The sequence below is a fragment of the Enhydra lutris genome, unplaced genomic scaffold (assembly GCF_002288905.1).
Source record: "Enhydra lutris kenyoni isolate GAN:26980312 unplaced genomic scaffold, ASM228890v2 scaffoldscaffold15, whole genome shotgun sequence".
NCBI classification, from domain to species: Eukaryota; Metazoa; Chordata; class Mammalia; order Carnivora; family Mustelidae; genus Enhydra; species Enhydra lutris.
In genome coordinates, this window is record NW_019154099.1 from 59,682,850 (window position 1) to 59,704,209 (window position 21,360).

General features: G+C 44.5%; 1 protein-coding gene across 1 annotated transcript in view; it reads left to right on the plus strand.

Annotated features, from left to right (window-relative positions):
- LOC111147014 (myosin XVI) overlaps positions 1–21,360 on the plus strand; it is a 471,268-nt gene that overhangs the window by 26,046 nt on the left and 423,862 nt on the right. Inside the window, exon 2 of the mRNA XM_022502858.1 lies at positions 3,684–3,947. Coding sequence (XP_022358566.1) covers positions 3,684–3,947 — 264 coding nt within the window. The remainder of the gene's footprint in view (positions 1–3,683; positions 3,948–21,360) is intronic.

The following is a 21,360-nucleotide window of genomic DNA, read 5'->3' on the forward strand; positions in this document are numbered from 1 at the left end:
TTCAGGGTGATCAATACAAAGGAGCAAAATAAAGCAAGAAATAGGAATATACATATATATTTAGGAATTCCTGAATATTTATTGATTCTGATGCATGTGAAGCCGTAGTCTTCCAAGGTGGGCTTGATGCAGTGGTTGTTCTGAAGTCAACCCTCCCTGCCTTGGGGAGAGGACCTCTTTCCATCTCTTTGTTTAGGGATGTGACTTTGGTGGCTTGAGACTGACTGTGACATTTGCACCATGGTAATAGGCAGACCGACAAATTAAAGATTCCATTCCCACTGCGCCAGAGATGAGTGTCAAAAGTTTGCTAGAACCTCACTTGGTGGGTAGTAATGGTGTAGTCTTACCATTCAAAATTCTACAAAATATTCAAAATGTTGAATGTTTCCTTGACCACCCCTCAACACTGTGAAGACAAAAACAACAACAACAACAACAACAACAAAAAACATTTCTAGTTGGGGTGATATTAATTTTTTAAGAGTTAAAACCCCTTTAAAAACATCAGTGCCCAATTGCAGTAGAAATTCATTTCTTTCTCAGGTACAGAGTTAAGGGAAAGGCTGGTTGGTGTAGGTTGCTCCAAGCAGTAGTGGGGACCCTGAGTGGCAAGACCATGGCCATCCTTGCTGCGTGGCTTCCATGGTCACCATGTTCACAGGCAGCAAGCTGTAGGTGGCTAGAACATGATAAAATGCATGTGAGCATTTTTTTTTTGTGCCAGCCCTGGGGAGCTCAAAAATGATACCTACTCACGTAAGGAGAAAAGACAACTGGTCTCCCTTTTCAGTCTCTGCCACAATAATTCAAATATGCTCTTTTACTATAAATGTGTCCTGCATGCTAATGAGCTGATACATTATTGTGAGAATGTGAGAATGAGGTTCATATATTGTTGAAGTTGTGTTAGTTCATGTGTGGCTTTTTCTAGGCCAAGAGAGCCAAAATAGCAGGAAAGAATTACAGGCAATTCCAGGGAAAAGCCCTCAGTTCAGGAGTACGGCAGGCAGAACCCTGTGAACTCTCCTCCAGGACAGCTGGAAGAGAGTGCCTGCCCGGACCCCTATCCCAGGGATACAAACCAGCCTTGCCCAGCTCAGACTCCTGTACTTCCTCTTCAGCCTTAACCATCTGCCTGCCTGGCCTGTCCAGATTGTCACCTGAGGTATTAATGACTGTTATTCTCAGTGCCTCGGTGACCAAGTTTCATAGGTTTTGGGTAGACTGCCTCAAAACTAAGTTTCCCTTAACTACGTTATTTTCGGGTGATATCTTACAGCTTGACAGCAGCTCATATGTGTGACACGGCTGCTCCGCCCCTAATTAGACAAAAAGAAAGTCATGGCACCCATTATGTGCTTAGAATGTAAAATAAGTGAAAGTTTAGACCGTTTAAAAATCAAAGCATGGGAAATTACTGAACAAGAAAATATGTTAAAAATTAGTATTTTATCCGTGTAGGGATCTGAAATTTAACAGCCTTGGCATCTGATTTTCCAAATCATAAGGGAATTAATTTATGAGTGTCCCTCAGTGCTCGTCTTGACAGACTGAGTGGGTTGGTCTATGGATCAGGGGCTGTCACTGCAGACTCCTTTAAAGTTAATTGAAAATTTTGCAATACAGTTTTTCATATAAGCCAAATCCCAGAGAGGACTGTCGTGTTTATTAGGTTGTCCTCTACCTTGGACCGAGTACTCCTCAGCAGGGACATGCTGTGACGTCCTAGGCTTTACTTCTTCGGGTTTTCCAGTAGTTCTGCTGATCCTCTCAGCACCTGCTCATGCACCAGGAAAGTCATGGCAGCCACCGGGTCCTGGAAACCCAAGTGCTGTTTTCTGAACAGATTGGAAGGCAGAAGTATTTCCTGCCATTATTAATGAGCTCTCACAGACAATCTGCTTGTGATCACGGCTTTTATCACACAGACAGACTTGAGAGTGATTTGTTGATGTCACGACCGCCACTGTGTTTTGTGTTTAGGTCACTGGAAAGGGAACGTTTTATATGGAGTTAGCTGATGCTTCTCACATCACTCTGACAAATACTTGTGAAGATCTTGATGAAAATACAGGATTCTACAACGTCGTCAAATGCTAACGAAAAACCAGAATAAAATTTCCCTGCTCTGCTTCCTTCCCCTCCTCCCTGCTCCCCCTTACATATACTAAATATCTGGCTGTAGAGAGTCACTTTCTCTTATTCTGTATTTTTCTTGAGCCTATATGGAACATTTGTGATTGTCATATAATCATCTCTTTGGCCCTGGCCAAGTCATAGCCTCTCCCAAATCCATTTCCTTTTCTTGTGAAAGAGAGATGGTCTGGCCCAGTGGTTGTGAGAATAACTTTGAAAAGCACCAAGTGATCCAGAAATGGAAACCGCCTGGTCACAATGCTATGTCCTTTCAAAGGACTTGGACATCTCCCCGAAGATGAAGCAGCCGTGCCCTTTCTGAGTGATCTTTCCATACACGGCCTATCATCAACCACATTTGTGGGGTTACATAGTTCCTTTGACTTCCACCATAAATACCTGAAGAGAGGAATATCCAGACACTTCAGAACCTGTGGGTTCGATTCTCGAATTCTCAGTGTTCTAGTGTTCGTTTTCTGCCAATAGTAAAATTTGAATCTAGTGGTAGGTAATGAGCTTGTATGTTTCTATTACAAGGGTTTTAGGTAGTGTTTCTAAGGAATATCAGGTGGAAAGAAAGTGAATATTGTTTCAGTTTCAGGAAAGAGAATTCAGTCCGTTAATCACTGTATTAATAAGACAGAGACCACAACAGCAAGAGTTCTATCCATGGTTCTGAAGTGCCAAGAGAAAAATCTGTTTCATTGTTCAACCATTATTTTGTCTTTTAGAGATGGATGTTATAATCCCTAGGAAATATGTTTAGCAATATATGGGTGGAAATAATCACTGTGTCACATAAACAGCTGATAGCCTGCATAGGTTCTGTTACATTAGATAAGCAGAGTCATCGGGATAAACAGATTTTATTAAGGTGTGCTGGAAGACTCAGAATGGCTTTCTGCCAAGATTTAACACAAAGTTTAGTTGGTGTTATTCAATGATGGAACTTTAATGCATCTGTAGAACTTTTAGTCCTTTGGTGCAGGTTTAAGAAAAATAAAAAAAGATGGTGTTTGCTAATATTAAGTTGCGCAAAACCACACATCTAGCTCTAAGTATATGATTTATATTATTACCGTGCGATGTTGAGTAGGACATCAACTCTCTTTGCTTCTCTCCCGATCTGTGAGCTGGCCTTTGCCATTTGCACGCCAGGTTCAAAAAGGAATGATTAACAAGTTTCTGACTTCCGTGCTGGGGCAAGAGGGAGTCAAGTGAGCTCTGTCGTGCTCCTGTATCATTGAGACCATTACTCAATGGTCTAGTGAGCTCCATCGTGCTACTGTATTGTTGGAGTAAGGGTCTGGTGAGCCCCATCATGCTCGTATTGCTGGTGTAAGGGTCTGGTGAGCTCCATCGTGCTACTGTGTTGTTGGAGTAAGGGTCTGGTGAGCCCCATCGTGCTACTATATCGCTGGAGCAAGGGTTTGGTAAGCTCCGTCATGCTACTGTGTTGTTGGAGTAAGGGTCTGGTGAGTTCCGTCACGCTCCTGTATCGTTGGAGTAAGGGTCTGGTGACGTTCTCACTGTATTTCTTGCAGGTTGCTTTCAGCTATGTAACGTTTTCCGAACCCATGAAATGGAAATTGACCAGTGCTTGTTGGAGTCCCTTCCCCTCGGCCAGCGTCAGCGGCTGGTGAAGCGCATGCGCTGTGAGCAGATAAAAGCCTACTATGAAAGAGAGAAGGCTTTTCAGAAGCAGGAAGGATTCCTGAAAAAGCTGAAGCATGGGAAGAGTCAGAAAGTCCACTTTAACCTTGCCGACATGATACAGGATGCAATTATCCACCACGATGACAAAGAAGGTACGTGACACAGAAGTTTTCCGGTGTGGGTTTTCATGGTTTCTGTTTGTTGTTTCCTAGTGGGGAGATGAAGGATGGTATTTCTTTTAAATGTTAGGGGTCTTTCAGAAAAAAAAATCTGAGATAGTCAAGGAAATATCCTCTTTCGGAAGAACATAGTTAAAACTTCCAAGTCTAGTACAAGTGAACGAAATGCAAAATTTTGGTAAAATTGTTGCAATATTTTTTAAAGAATTACCTACCTGGAAAGCATGTGATTTCCTTGTAAATTGTGCATTCAAATTTTTAATGAATTCTTTTTCCTAATGAAATTGTTTTCTTTGATGATGAGATTATGTTGCAAAATGCATTATTATTTCATTTTGAATTCATGGATAGAAATGGGAATAGAAATTAGCTACCATTTTATTATTCTCTTCCTACTTGGAGCTCTTCATTTCATGGCCATTCCCTCTGAGGAGCTGTAAGTACCTTCAGGGGAAGGGATGCTCTCAGCCCATTTCACAGCCCCCTCCTCCCCCTCCCAGTACCTTCCAGCAGTGTTGAGTGAGAGAGGGAAGCAATTTGTTCATGCTCACCAGGCCGTATTGTTGGAACATGTCTAAATTAAGTTGCAGGAAGACCTAAGCCCTACATCGATTTAACAGTCACAACCACAAAGAGATTATTCACCAAGTCTCTCATGTAAAATATCAACAGGACAAATAATGCCTGAATTAGGGTTACAAATTTAAGAATAATAAAATCATAAATCCAGAGACCAAGAGGAACTATTTAATATATGTATAATATATAATATGTGTACTAATATATATTCCATATTGTAACATTTGATGAGGACACTGAAGTCATAAAATCAGAATTAACCCTGATGTAGGCGTGTCACTTGGGCAATCAAGAGCCTGAGATAGGAGTCCTGCCTTCAGAAAACCTCGAATCTAAGTAGGGGTGGAAAACCCTCGTAAGAAAGTAGAAAACAGTAGAAATGAAGTCTGGTATGAACAGGAAGAGCTGGGTAGTAGAATGTGATCTCTGAGGGGTTCTGGAGGAAGCTGTCTGTAAAGAAGAAACCACACTTAGGCAGTGTGGAGAACAGCTGCCCCGCGTGAGTACCGGCAGGGAGACCTGCCTGAAGGGAACAGGAATGAGTAGCGGGGCTACTAAACTGGTACTGAGGAAATAGGATTATTGTGAATACCTCAAGCCCTATTTTTGAAGCAGAGTGCAGTGGGATCCACTGTATGTTCCTCAGAAGAAAATGCGTATGCCGCAAATAGCGTTGAGCAAAGGTTAATCAGGGATATATATCTGTAGGAGACATGGAAGGATAAGGATAAGAACAAGAAACAAAGACACCAACTAAAAATCCAACGATGAAATTTCCATGTTAGATTGAACTGGCTTGAGATAGTAGCCATGGGGATTGGACGAATGAAACCAGCAGCCATATTCCATAGGAAAAATGCCTAAATTCATCAAATATGTATTGTGTTTTTATTATGGGCCAGGGAGCTGTGAATGAAGGAAACCACATCTCTGTCTCTGTGAGGCCCCACTGTCTGGTGTGTGACCATAAAAATTAAGATAAAGTTGGACGCGTAGTATGGGGGGTAATGGAAGGAAGGAAGGAGGGAGACTCTGGAGGGAGGTGTGGGGGGTTAGGCAAATGGATATCTGAGGAGGAGCCTTTCAGGTGAGTCTGGAGCTGGGAAGGAACATCCCAGCCTGTGGGAGGAGCCAGTGTGAATAAATCGGGAGGACGGAAGGCAAGAAGCCAGCATGGAGGGGCTGGAAGGGTCATGGGAAGGATTCCGGCTTTTGTGCTCAGTGAGTCCTGAAGACATTGTGGGGGCTTGAGTGGGGCTCATATCACTTGTGACTTAACAGGACGAGCTTGGCTGCTGCACTGTGCCTTGAACAAAGAATTGTGAGGACAGAGCAGGGAGGCTCTGCCAGGAAGTTGGGCACAAAATGATGGTGGCTTGGACCAAGGTGGAGTGAGGGCGTGGTGAGAAACTGTCAATTGGGGCATATACTTTCAGGATAGAGCTAACAGGAAATGCTGATGGGTGGGTGATGGGGGGTAGATCCGTTTGTACTGCTGCCATAATGAATGGCCTCTCCTTTAGTGTGTAGTTGCAAAAGGTATGAGTATATCCTCTTATAGTTGTGGTCAGAAGTCTGGGGTGAGTCCCACTGGCCTGAAATCCAGGTATCATCAGGCTGCGATGCTTTCTGGAGGTTCTAGGTGAGGATTGCTTTCCTTGACTTGTCCGTTTTCTGGAGGGCATAATTTCCCTTCAACCCTAGCGCTCTCCTCCATCTTCAGAGCCGGCAAGTGTTGATGGAGTGTCCCTCTCATGCTTGGAATTTCTTCTGCTCCTTTTTATGTCCTTGCGTCTCTCTGAACAAATCTTTTGCCTCCTTATTCCACCTTTAAGGCCCACGTGATCCAGGGGCAAAGAACTCACTTGAATCATCTTGGATAATCTCCCTTTTTTAAGGTCAGCTCATGAGCCACCTTAATTCCTTTCCCCAGGTACTATAACATAATTCAGAGGCATGACACCCAAGGGCAAAATTATGGAACCCAGATCCTACAGACTCAAGGATCACACTGACTCTGTTCTGGCCTAAATAACCAGGAGAATGAAATGTTATTAACAGAGATAGGGATGCTGCTAGGAGGTCAGATCAGGAGAGGGCATCATGTTGTTTGGAGACAAAAATTGGAGACAGATGGGCATCAAAAGCTGAAAGACTATATATCACTTAGGGAAGGAGAGTAGATAAAAATACAAAAAGCTCAAGAACTGAGCCCTAGGGAGCTCCAATATTAAGAATTCAGAAATGAGGCAGATCCACCAGGAGCAACAAAGAAAGGTGGAACATGAGGTGGGGGAGCTGTCCTGGGAGCTAACTGATGAGCACTTTTCAAGGAGGAGAGTGATTGACTGTCAAACACTGCTTCTCAGTCTTGGGGTGGAGAAAGAATTGAACCTTTGCATTTAGAAATATGGAAGGTATAGTTTTGGTGAATTGTTGAGAGCAAAACTCAAGTGGATAAGAATGGAGACAGAGTGGGTGAACAGAAATGGACACTGGAAAATGGAGACCTCTTGAAGGGAGTTTTAAGTAGAGGGGAGAAATGGTAAGGTAGCTACAGAGGGAAAAGAAATGAAGAGAACTTTGTTTCATGGGAGATCACGGGAGAAATATGGGATTTCTGGGAGAAATAATATCATGGGAGAAATAATAGCATGTGTGTAGTGGAAAGAAATCCTGTATCTGGGAGGGAAGAACTACTGGCACAGAAGTAAGGAAGGAAAGTTGCTGGAGCAAGGCTTTGAGCATGCACACATGATGAGATCTGGTCTTTAGCTGGAGGGTTTGGTCCCGCTAATTTTATTTATAGTTCCAGTATCCCGGCTCTGCCCGTAGAGATTCTGATTCAAGCAGAATAGTTTTCCAGTGTGCCTCCAGTGCTGTGCTGTGCAGACAGGGTTGAGGACCTCCCACGGGGGCGGTGGGAGAAGAGATGCAGCCCAACGGCAAGTGGGTGTGGTGATGGGAACCTAGTGGCAGCTCTCTGACTGCCTCCAGCACTGACTGATGAGGGAACTCTGGCTGTCAAAGAAGAGGGAGGATGAGAGGAGGGCTTGCAGCTCCAGGATAGAGGAGAACATGTACACGTGGAGAATAAATGGATTGAGGCAATCTGGTATGAAAAAAAGGATTTACCAATAGAATGAGATATAAAAAACAGAAACAGAAGGACCACGTGTGACTCAAAGTTTTCCAAAGTGGATTGGGGCTCAGTGGGGAGCCTTCTTCTCCCTCTCCCTCTGTCTGCTGCTCCCCCTGCTTGTACTCTTTCTGTCAAATAAATAAATAAGCATCTTTAAAAAAAAAAAGTGGGTTAGCATGGCCTCTCCACCCATGGATCCTTATTCATAGCTATTTGCTTTTCTACCCTAAAATTTTACTCTAGCTTTTAGAGTTCAGTTTGTCCGCACTTTACATTCACAATTCCATATATATACACAGATGCCATTTTATATGGAATATAGTATCACCTCATCAACAGGCCCTTGGGTTTCTTGCCGACTTGGAATCACTTGTTAGCTGTCAACACCTATTTTCCAGTGGGGTCCATGACTGTGTGGATGTACAGTGGGTCATTTGTGTGTGACAGTTAATATAAAGACCCTGAAATCTAAACAAGCAGTCGGATTTGATTTTTCAACCCAGAAGAAGCAAGGAGTAATTGTTTTGTTTGAATAAATCACGATTAACTATGAGTTGGGTTTAATTTTTTTAAGTTTTTTTATATTTTTAAAGATTTATTTATTTATTTATTTTGTTTAGAGAGCACTCATAAGTGGAAGGGGAGGGGCTGAGGGAGAGGGAAAGAGAAAATCTCAAGCAGACTCCTAGCTGAGCACAGAGCCCGATATGGGGCTTGATCTCAGGACCCTGGGATCATGACCTAAGAAATCAAGAGTCAGACCCATAACTGACTGAGCCAACCAGGCACCCCTTGAGTTGGGTTTTATTGAAGAAATTGCTTTTGGAATTGCAATGGAGAGAATGAACTGGTCAGTAAAGTTACCCATTTTGCTTGGTGTAATGACCAGTAGAAGGTATTTCAATTGATAGGGACAATAGGAAACTTCAGAAGAAAAAAATTGCACACATTCACTCACAATGTTCATTACACTCTTGCTTTGCACAATAAACTATAACAAACCTTTCCTATATATGATCTGGTTTATTCTTTATGACAGAAATTAAACAAAAAAATTTCAAAAGATTCTTAGAGAAAATGTCTTCAGAAAGACACTTTATGGGGCACCTGGGTGGCTCAGTCGTTAAGTGTCTGCCTTTAGCCCAGGTCATGATCCCAGGGTCCTGGGATGGAGCCCCACACTGGGCCCCCTGCTCAGTGGGAAGCCTGGTTCTCCCTCTCCCATAACCCTGCTTGTGTCCCCTCTCTCTCTCTGACTCTCTCCCTCTGTCAAATAAATAATTTAAATCTTAAAAAGAAAAGAAGGACACCTCATATAATTTTCTTACTCCTAGGAAATAGTTTCTCTTACTAAAGGAAGCAAAGACGACGTTCAGTAACTGAGATCAGCATTAGCATCAAATGATGAAGAAATAATTCAGTGACGCTTAAAACTCAACACAAGAGTTTGAATTTTTAATCAATTATTTCTTTAAAGATTTTTATTTATTTGAGAGAGAGAGAGAGCGAGCGAGAGAGAGAGCACACGAACAAGCGAGGAGGAGCATAGGCACGGGGGAAGCAGGCTTCCCGCTGAGCAGAGAGCCCGATGCAGGGCCAATCTCAACCCTGAGATCATGACCTGAGCCGAACGTAGACACTTCACCAACTGAGCCATCCAGGCGCCCCCAATTTCTAATCAATTATTAAAATTTTAAGTACATTATTGTGTTGTTAAATTAAGATATTGATCCATTGCTTGACCTGCCTTAACGAAGTACTATAGACTGGGGACTTCAACAACAGACATTTATTTCTCAGGGTTCTGGAATTTAGATAACCAAGCTCAAGATGTCACCAGATTTGGCTGTTAGTGAGAGAACTCTTCCTGGCCACCTCCTGGTAGATGGCCACCTTCTCCTTATATCCTCACACGGTGGGGAGAGGAAGCTCTGGTCTCTTCTTCTTCTTGTAAAGGTACCAATCCCATCATGGAGGCTATACCCTGGTGGTTTCTTCTAGTCCTAATTTCCTCCCAAAGACCCCAACTCCTGATATCATCATACCAAGGTGTAGGGCTTCAATATATAGATTTGGGAGGGGCACAAAAATCAGTCAATAGCAGATCACATACTACTTCTATAATTGCAGCTGACCCATGTATGCACAAATGAAATATTACTTTTTTTTGAGTCTCTTCATCTGCTTTGGAAACTATCATGTGAGTACCAATAGATCTCACTGTTTCAGAGGAAAAGCTTTAATTTATTGCTAATTTAAAATTTTAATTGGATTGAAAAGGCAAGCAGGCTCTTTAGAGATATTATACTCTCTTTAGCCAATGTTTAATTTCTGGAAAAGTATCCAGGAAAATGTGTTTATTTCATTATGGTAATCATACTTTCGTTTATTTTTTAACTACTCAAATACTGAAATGTATATGTTTATTATGTTTATAAAATTGAGATGGTAAAACATATTGCCATAAGAACAGCCTTTTTCCATTTAAATTATTATTGCAAACTTTGTAGGTTCTATTTTTGTGTAAAGCATTTCATTTCCTCTTCTTATTTCCAAGTATTTTCTTGGCTGAGTCTAAAGAATCAAATACACTTTTTCAAAGGACAACATATTATTCATGCTAATGTTTGTAATATATCATTGAGAAGCAATTCAGAATTGTTTAATTTTATGATTGTTGCATTTTTGTAATTATGCATTTAGTATCTTTAGTGCTTTGTCTTTCTCTTCTGGGAGTTAGTGATATTTTAGTGTTAATGTGCCATGTTAATATACTACATCATTTTAAAATGTGATTTCCTGGGTGGCTCAGTTGGTTGAGCAACTGTCTTCAGCTCAGGTCATGATCCTGGAGTCCCGGGATAGGTCCAAAATCGGGCTTCCTGCTCCTCGAGGAGTCTGCTTCTCCCTCTGACCCTCCCACCTCCTCTGCTCTCTCTCTCTCTCTCTCATTCTCTCTCTCAAATAGATAAAATAAAATATCTTTAAAAATAAATAAATAAATAATAAAAAGTGTTCATTCTTTTCCATCTATAAAATTTTGTTCTAAATTTTGTTTTAGGGCTTTTAATTTACTTATTTTTCACCTCCCCAAATTTCCATCACTCCCTTAAATTAAAAAGATATATATACATATATATTTTTCTTTTGTGGTGAGAGCATTCAACACAGCACCTCTCAGCTTGGCCTTTGGTGGTTAATGAGCTAAACTACCAATCCCACGAGCTGATTTCCCTTCCCTGCCATTTGCTGTCTTTTCCACCTCTCGTCTGGTTGAGTTCTGCTCACTGTCAAAGGGATGGCCAGAGTGGGGGACAGACATTCTTTAGGCTGTGACCATTTCCCTGTCTCTGCTTAGACCCTTCCTCCCCTTTTTTGGCTAGAGTTTAGGAGGACTTATTTATTAACCTACATGCGTAATATTTTCTAAGAGTCTGTTCTATTCCAGTCACACAAAGAACTTTCTAAGTGTCATTACAGACCTATAATGTCCAACTTCACTTATATCAGAAGTCAACTCTTAGGAAAAAAAGGAAAAGTCAAATTATAACAATGTGAGACTCTGTTTCCTTCTCTTGCCTCTCAGACCACTGGCCCCAGTTTCTTTGGAGGGCTAAGGTTAAGAGCTGTGGCCTAAGGCTCTGACCCTAACCCTTTCCACTTCCTGCTTGTCCTCCCCGGAAGGCCTCACCTTTTCCCTTCGCATTCCTTGTCCCCTGCCCCAGTGATTCCCAAATGTACATTCAGACCTCTCTCCTCAGCTCCATACCTGCCTTTCCTAACTTGTGACATTCACAGTGACTATCCATCCCCATCTCCTTCCAAACCAAAAATGTTTCTTCCCTTCTCTACTTCACCTTCTTCCACTTCTTGCCCAGAAATCATGAGGTTGGGCTGATTTAGATACAAATTTCTAAGACTTGATGGTTGTCACTCCCCTGAATAACTCGCAGGAAGTATTAACTGCTCATGTACTAGCGGGAGCCCTTTTAAGAATAAACCTGAGTGCAGCAGATCCGTTTCTCCAATATGTAGCAGATTCTCTATTAATGGGCAAAACATCTCCCTCCTTAGAGACTTACAAGTAAATTATTGGGAGCAAGTTTTCTGTTCCCTACCCACCACACCCCCAGTGAGTAGTTTTGGGTCAGAAAATACATTTCACATATTCCTTAAGTGTTTCACATATGACACATGAAAGGAGGCTTCTCGTTGACTTAGCGAGTGTGGGCACTTAGATGAGCCCTCTCCTTGCCTTTACTGGGCTGGCATGGAGGTTAAAATGGTGATGGAGAGGGTGACCACGTAATTGTATTGTTTTAAGTTTATTTTTTATTTTTGTTTGAGTATCTAGAGTATAGAGGTAAAAAAAAAAAAAAAAAAGGTGCCAGTTATGGTGTTTTCTTTTTGCCATCCTGTGTTTATGAAGATGATCTGTCTGCCAAGGCACATTTCCCGCTGGTGGCTATGGATTTCTACTGAATGCAACCTCTTTCTGTCTCCCTCACCTCCCCATAACCAGGTGTATAAGTAGACAATTAGAAAATGTGGCAGCCAATAAGTACGTTTAACTTGACCCTTAGAGAAATTGAACCAAGACTCTGACACCTTTAGAGTGGTGGTCAGACCCCCTGAGCAATTACCCAGTCCTGGTTCCCTATACCCATTTATGATGAACATAGTTGAGTGTGATGTTTGTTAACTACCCGATGAAGATGCATATTTCTAGAACTCAAAATTAGGGGCATATCCTTGATGTGGAGTGTAGATAGACCCTTCCCAAAAGAGTTGGATTCAACCAATATGAATGTCTTATATATTGTATACTTGGGGTTGGAAAGCAAATAGAAAGCATCATTCTGTCTTTAAGAAAGAATTGGGGAAAAGAACATTCCCAGTGAAAAGATGAGCGATCTACTGCTGTCTGCATCTTCCGTGTTCTAGAATGGTACCAAACCTGGGCAGAGTGAGGGAGATGACAGCTTTACCAGAACCACTCTGATCTTGTTGACTTCTCAGTGATGGGAACAGAAACAGAATGGATCTGTGCTTCTCATTGGGCAGAGGAGGGTGAGGATTTGGGGCAGACACCAGAACGAAAGGACCACTTCTAGATTTTAGAGAAAAGGATGAGCTTTATGGCATCAGACACATGTTCACATCAGAAATCTGGAAGGCTAAGTGAATATTGCTCATTCCTGTGCTGTATCCAGCGGCCCAGGGCATGTTTGAATTTCACAGAGAATTTTACAGACCTATCTTCACTGGACTGGTGCTTTCAATGAACAGGTAGTTGTTGCTAGGTAATTAAGGATGCCCATTTCAAAACCAGGTATAGAAACACGAACAGTTGGAAATTAAGCGCTTCTAAAATCTGAGGGATTCTGTGCAAATTTAATGAGGAGCTCAGTATTTCACCAACACCAGATTCATATTCCTGACAAGTAGTAATTATTTTAACTGCTTGCTGTGTAGTCATGACTTTACCAGGTACTGTGAAAATAACTGCAAAAAAAAAAAAAAAAAAAAGATGGAGAGAGAGAGAGAGAAAAGTGTGCTTCATAGGCATTTATGCAAATGCAAAGATACACTGTTTTTTAAGAAGCAAACAAACCACCTAGAAATGGATCCATTTAAAAGAAATCACAGTGGGCATTCACTGGGGTGAGGTCGGGATGAGATGAATTTGAAAGTCTGCTCTGTGGGAAAATTTTACTTTGGCAGATTGGTTGGTTCTACCACCATGCACCTGAGCCTCGGGAGCCTGGCCAGTGCACATTCTGGGCCTCTCCATCATCCCTTGCCGATGAGGGTCGGGGTAGAGCAGAGGGCCTCTCTCAGAAATGGCTGTGAGGGTCAGTCACAGAACTTCAGATGACCCCTGTCATGTCTTACTCCATGCAGTCAGTGCTCTGAAGGGAATCAGGAGACAGTGTTGGAGCAGTTGACAGTGGCAGGTGAGGACCGTGACTGGCATGGGGTTCACAGAAGGTGGCAGCGGGTGTTAATATGTAGGAATGAGCATGGAGTGTTAGAGGACTATGGGGCAATCCTACTATAAATGATGAAGAAATAGAGAAAAGACAAGACAGACAGGTAAGCTTAAAGCGTGGACATGAACATGAGACCATGAGAAACAGCAGTTGGATTGTACCTTTGGAAATGGGAATTGAAAGGGGAAAATTCACATTATTAAGCTGACTGAGCATTTTCTTCACTCTTTGCTGCTAAGGCAATGCATGTTTTATATGTGGTAAATGTTATGTATAATGTGTTTTTCTATACACACACTCGTATTGTATATGTGTAGAGTTTTATACACTTGGCATAGCCTGTGGCCATCATCTCTCTAAGCCCTTCATATGCATTGTCTCATTTAACCCCCAAACACCCCTGGGAGGCCCTGTACGGAGTGACTCAGTGTCCTCCTTTGTTCCAGGCCACCTGGAACCTCATTTGAAAACAGTCTTTGCACGAGCACTCCAGGGACGATAATGTCACTCTTGATGAGAGTGGGTCTTCAACAAAGGACCAGAGCTCTTAGAGAAGGAGGGAGTTTGGACCCAGAAACACACATGGGGAATGTGGCCAGGAGAACAGAAGACAGAGATGGGTCTCCAGAGATTGCTGGCGGCTCTGAGAAGCTAGGAGACAGGCCTGGAGGGGCCTCCCCTCAGGGCCTCGGAGGGAGGGAGGCCTTCCTGACCCCTGGACTTCAGACTTCAGCTTCCAGGGCTGTAAGAGAATAAATTCCTGTTTTCTGACCCCTTTATGCCCCCCAGTTTGTGGAACTTTGTGTAGCGGCCTTTGGAAACAAATGTGGGTACATACAAATCCTGCCCAATTTTGTGGATTAGATACTAGGGTTTAAGGAAGTTAAACAGAGTTCTCAGGAGATGGGCTGCTCCTCAGGGACAAAGTGAGATTCAGACCCACCTCTGTCTGGCCAAATGTCCAAGCTGCCTGCCCCTGCCTTCTGGGGCCTCTGGTGTCACTCCCACCAATCCCGAGGGTGGCTCTGGACTCGTCCTGCGTCCCTGCACGTGAGCTCTTTTACCTCCATGGTTCTGTGCCTTGGAGCTGTTCCAGGCAGTGGCTCTAACCTGGCAGTTACCACTATGGCAAGGCACATTCCCAGGGCAGTGTGAGAATCCAGGAGCTCAGGCCAGCAGATCGCTGGCTGTGAGCCACTCAGATTTAAGGTTACTGGCTACCTTCTCCCTCCATCCATCTGACTCTGATTCTTGTGGTGGGAACTTTGACCCTCTATTTCCTCTGGTACTCACAGTGCTGCTCAGCAGATGTTTCTGGGGCCATTGGCATTCTACCATTCTGCAGGGCTGCCCGGGGTGAAGTGGTAAGGCTCACTCCCTCTTCCTCTCACCTAGTGCTGCCCACCCCCACTCCCCACCCCAGGCCCTCTGGACCACACTCCCTTCCCCACAGCTGTTCCACACAATTCCGTTGACCTCTTCCACAGCCCCATGTTCCTAATATCCAGGCCTCAGGAGAAGGGGAGGATTGGGTCATGTTGTTAGAATTCTGACATTGGGAAAGCAACTAGTCCCACATCATCAGGTTGGAACCTCTCATCTAGAATTTAAGTGTTTTTTTTTTTTTTTTTAAAGATTTTATTTATTTGACAGAGAGAGATCACAAGTAGATGGAGAGGCAGGGAGAGAGAGAGAGGGAAGCAGGCTTCCTGCTGAGCAGAGAGCCCGATGTGGGGCTCGATCCCAGGACCCTGAGATCATGACCTGAGCCGAAGGCAGCGGCTTAACCCACTGAGCCACCCAGGCGCCCCTAGAATTTAAGTGTTTTAAGAAGAATCCGTTTCTTCTTTGCCTGTGCCAAGGCCATTTTCCCTCTCTGGTGGCTAGGAGGAAAGCTATCTCTTTCCTCATTAATTCTGCCTTTGCTGCTCGCTTTCTGCCATAGGCAGCTGCTTTCCATTGATCGGTCCCAGGGGGTATGTGGGGGAGAGAACAAACTGATGCAAATGCATGTGGACTCTGCCTGGTCCATGGTTTACAATACCAAGGATGGGAAACATTCTTACTGCTGTGTCCTTGGAGTCTTTGTTTAAGCTTTATCCTCTGCCTAGAACATTCTCCCACTTTTAGCTTCCAAATGAACCTCTCTTCTCTGAATGTTAGAGAAGAATGTTCTCTGACATTCTTAGGCAATACTAATCCCTTCCTCCTTTGTGTTGCTAGTGCTGATTCCTTGAGGTTATAACCCCTTCTTTACACATTGGTATCTCCCAGTGGAATGGGTACCATACAAGAAAAGGATCATTCCTTGTTCCCCATCCTTTCATTTTAAGTGAACATTCATGGAACCCTGCCATCTGCCTTGCACAGTGCTAGGCACTGGAAAGATACAGGAAGGGCAGAAGGGGTTCTGGGCAGAAAGAAAAGATGGAGCAGAGGCATGATGAGAAAGTATATTTTCTTTTACTATCCTAATAGATATCATGATATTTCCATCCCTGTTTCTAGCACAGAGACTTTGTGTGTTAGTCAAGGTTCTTGAGAGAAATAGGACTGAGAGAACACACACACACACACACACACACACACACACACACACAGAGGGTGGAGGAAATTTATTTTGAGGAGTTGGCCCGTACAATTGTGGTGGCTGGCAAGTCTGAAATCTGTGGCTGGTAGGCTGAAAATGCAAGGAGGAGTCAGAGTTGCAGTCTCGAGCCTGAAATCTGTAGGCTGGAGACTCAGGCAGGGCTTTGGCACCGCAGACTTGAGGCAGAACTCCTTTTCCTCTTGGAAACCTCAGTTTTTGCTCTTAAGGTCTTCATCTGATGAGATGAGGCCCACCCACATGGTGGAGGGCAATCTGCTTTAATCAGAGTCAACTGAGTGAAGCATGAGTCACATCTAAAAAATACCTCCAGGGAAACATAGAGAGGTGTTTGACCAAATAGCTGGGCACTGTCACTTAGTTAGTTTGACACATAAGAGTAACGAGCACAGACTTTCACGGGGAACTAATAAGAGTTAGATTAACTGAGTATTTATGAAGGTCCAGGTACTGTTCGAAGTGCTTAAAGTCTATTAACTCCTTGTCTGCTCACTGTGGTCCTGGGATTTCAGAATAGGCTTAAACACAGGCTTTGACTTGTGAAGCGACTTGTCGTAGTGCACACAGCTATTGTGGTAGACCAGGACTGAAGCCCAGGCAGGGCAGCTCTGGAGCCTCTTGACAACTAAAAACAAATCTGGATTTCAGTAATGAGACTTTATTTGAAAAGATTGTTATGATGGGGGAACACTGACCTTAGCATTGGCGAGCATCTCAGAATCAAGCAGGAAGAGGCTTCCTTTTCTAGGGAGGGGTTGGCAGAACCAGCGGGAACTTTGGGGAGAAGGGCCAGGAAGTGGGGCATGCCGAGAGCAGGATTGGGTGGGTTAACAGGGCATTTTTCTCTCTGTGGATGGCTTTGCTTTGGAGAATCAGCCATTAAAGGAAGATGTTCAGCCTCTCAAGGCTGCTTCAACATGAAGCAGACCGAATCCAGGGGCCTGGGGGGTGGAGATTCGTCAAGCCAAGTCAATGAGTAGGTAGCGGACAGTTGTGAACTCTCAGTCACAATGATGCTTGTAAAACCTGAACTCTCTGGGAGGTCAGTACAAGTGTTGGGAATTAATTAGCTGAAGAGCAAAATATTTAGGAGGCCTGGGTATGTCAGATGGTTAAGTGCCTGCCTTTGGCTTAGATCATGATCTCCAGGTCCTGGGATCGAGCGTCATGTTGGCTCCCAGCTCAGCAGGGAGTCTGCTTCTCCTTCTCCCTCTACTCCTCCCCTGCTTGTACGCTTTCTCTCTCTCTCTCTCAAATGAATTTTTAAAAAATCTTTAAAAAAAAAAAAGCAAAATATTCTTCCTGATGATATTGTATGGTATTATATGTAAAAAGTCAGGACATTTTTCATATTGTTGAAACTAGTATTCATTTACTTTAGCCTCTTCATCTTCAGTGAATAGTGTTCTACTTCTCCTGGTTTTTACAAGTAGATTCTGATAGCAGCTAGCAAGTGGCGATATGAGCAGATCAATGCTGAACACATGCATTCATTCCTTCGGAATCAAGATCTCATGTTGTCACCTGTGTCCAGCAGTGGGCTAGGTATTGGGAATACCCAGAGAAACTGAGCTTGCTCTCTGCAATCTGGCAGAAGGAGGGCAGCTACTGCAAACAAAGGCTGACAGCATTTAACTTCTGTTGGAGAAGGTAGATGGGCAGTGGGGACAGCAGGTCAGAGTGGAGTGGGAGGTGACAATGACTTTGGAAATGGTATTTCTCGGCTCTTCCAAGTCAGGAAACTAAGCCAAAGCTAAAGTTGGTCAAAGGCCAGAGGTCCCAGAAAGATATAATGTTTGAGAATTGTAAACACTGGGATATGATTGGGGTTGGGGGAGGTTGGCATTGGTCTCTGGAGACCTTGCGTGCCATGAAGGCAGCTTAGGAGTTGGAATATAGGAGAGGATATTGATTTTGCCCAAATATATTCAGTTGTAGTTGAGCATTGTAGACAGTTAGGAATCTTCATATTCTCAACATGGATGTTGCTACCCCTAACCTATCCAGGATGGTGATTTAAGGCTTCTCGTGGTTTTCCAAAGGAGTGGCAACATGGTGGCAAGAATATAAAAGCAGAGATGAGCCTATAGGTGTCATTCCTGATTTTTCTCTCTGCTGTTTTACATGAATGTAAGAAGTGTGGAAGAGCATCATTGGGCTAAAAAGGCACATTAAAAACTTTTAACCTACTAGTTTTCTTACTTTAGGGAGGAGGAGGGCAGATGGTGTGTTCTGTCGTGTACAAACACATTTTGTCTCAAGGTTTTGTAGTCACACTCCTCTGTGTCTGTTTCTTGCTCCATATGATGTTACTTCTTAGGCCTGCTCTCTTCAAACATAAATGTCAAATGAGAATTCCCAGCAGCACATGAAAACTGCACATTCTAACTCTCCACACTCATGTTTTGACTAAATTGAAATTAAAAAAAAAAAAGAAGCAGCATTTTAGTTCACTTGATTAATACCACAGTTAGGGTCTCTGATCCGTCAAATTTAAGACAGCTTTGCTGCTGCTGCTATAAACCAAGGATTTTCTGATTCAATATGTTCAGAACAGCCTCTGAAAAAAAGAGGAAAAAAGAACTCATAATTTTCATAGGAAAAAAGCACAATCTGTCCGAGGCCCAGACTGCAGCTTGGTGCATTGCCCGTGCCTGTATGAAGACGGTACACTCCGCCCAAAAATGTTCTGCAGGCAAAATGTAGATTCGCCATTTCTAAGATCAAACAAGTCATTTCGTGCAAGAATGGATGGAGCAGAATATATCATCAGAGTTTTTTCTGAGGGTGTTCAACACACACACCATTTCTAGGAAATTGACATTTATAAGGTCTGTTTTGTAAAACAGCCTACTGGTACCAAGGTCAAACTCATCCACTGGACCCTGACCCTCTGTCCTTCCCAAGACCACCACTTTTCCAGCTGCCCCATCACCATCCACCATGCAGGATCGTGCCATGGGAGAATAGGGCTTCATGTTGTCCAAAGTGGACAGGAAAGAACACTAAACTAAATGAAACCATCTCCCCTTCATTTCACTGATCCCTTATGACCAGAGCTCCTCGGGAGAAGAGCCTGTACTCACTGCCCCCCCGATTTCTCTCCTCTGTTGTCTCCTTGAAAACACTGCCACCAGCCTGTCCTCCAGCTCTTCTGCCCCGTGCCGCCTGCACTTGCCATTGGCCTCCTTGGTACCACTTCAGGCATATCCCTCAGTCCCCATCACAGTGAGCTGGAAGCCGCATCCTCTGCCATGTCTCCTGCTCAGTCGGCTTCTGGACCTGTCCTCTCTCCTGGGTCCCCTGTCTGCCTTGCTCGTCCCCACATCTCAGTCTTCTGGGCAGGGTCCTCCTCAGCATCCCCACTTTGACACCACAGCATCCCAAGGCTTCAGCGCGCCTCCCTGTCTACCCTCCACTCTCTCGGAAATCACATGCCAGACCACATGGATGCCATGAATCCCAGTCTTCATGCCCAGCCAGGACCTTCCCCTGGACGTCCTACTTCGCCACAGCATCACATCCGCCCACCCAGCACGCTGGGCTTTCCCCACGACACTGGCTCCTCCCGCGTCTTTCCCACATGGTGAATCCCTTCATTCCAACAGGTGTTCACGCCAGACGTCTCAGAGGCTTTCTGGACTCCCCACTCTCTCTCCCACCCACCATATGATCAGGAGCACATTCTGTTTGTTCTGCCTCTGAAGGGCGCTCATGTTCTGACCACCGCTGCCCGCTTCCGCGGCCACCGCCCTCGTCGCCATCTTGCTGCTGCCCCATCTCACTTGGACTCTTCCAGCAGCCTCCCACCACACTCCACCGCTTCCCGTCCAGTGCCCCCATTGGCTCACGCATTTTCAGTGGCTTCGAGGCTCCCCAAGAGTGGCACCTTTGTCCTTGCCAGGGGTAAGAAGACCCTATGATGTCTGGCCCTGTCCTGCCCCACTCCAGCCAATTTACTGAGCTCATGCTCTCCCATTTTCCCTCACACACACTCCTCCTTAGGCACTCTGGCCTTCTTGCCTTTTCTTAAACAGGCCACACCTGCTGCTGCCTCAGGGCCTTTGCACTTTTGGACATAGATGCTGCAGGGCTTTCATTCACCGGCCAGCGCTCTCCGCTGGAATGTCACCTGATCAGAGAGGCTTTCTCCGACTCCTGGCTGAGCCATCTTCTCCTGGGCACTCTCCCCCTCCACCCACCCTGCTTTCCTATTTTCGCAGCCCTTCTCACGGGGCAGCCTTTCCCTCCTTAGTGTGTGTGTGCGTGTGGGCACGTGCATGTGTGGTGGCCCAGGAGAATGCAGGTCTACGAGACCAACATCTTTCTGTGTTTCATTCCCCCCATGGCCTCAGCTTCAACAACAATGGCTTGCAGGACAGAGGTAACAGCAACAATTGTCCAGTGAGTACGTAAGGGAAGGGAATCTCTTCCTAAACGTCTTTTGAATGCATCCCTCTTGCCAGTCCCCATGGCCACTGCCAGATTGTGGCCTCTGTCATCTACGGTCTGGGCTGGTTCCCAAGTCCCTGAACTGATCACCTACCTCCAGTTTTGTCCTCCCCCCGCTCAGTCAGCACCTGCTAAACATCACAAGCTTTCCAAAGCACAAATAGAAATGTTCTTTCTTCTACTCAGAACTCCTCCTAATAGTTTTCAAACTCCTTTTCCAGGGACTCAGCCATGTTGATCTTTCCAGAGTGACTCTTTGATGCCCCCTTATGCAGCCTGTCTCCTCCTATGCCCCCAGCATCTTGTACCACCACGTCCCTAGAACCTCACGCACTCCCCAGCTCTTTCTGGCTGGGTGCTCCCTCTTCACCCTTAGGTCTCCTGCTATCACACAGAGCTCCAGACCTGGGGTGTCCACACAGAGAAGCCAGTCCTGTGTCTCCAGGCCGGCTCCCAGAGCGCCCCGAGATGCCCCTGTTACAGGGGTTGTCACCATATGTATAACAACATGACCCATTTGCTTCTCTGCATCCAGAATGGGCTGCAGGCTCCACGGGGGCAGAATCTGCTCTCATTCCTCACCATCTGGATCCCAGCACCTAACACACTGTC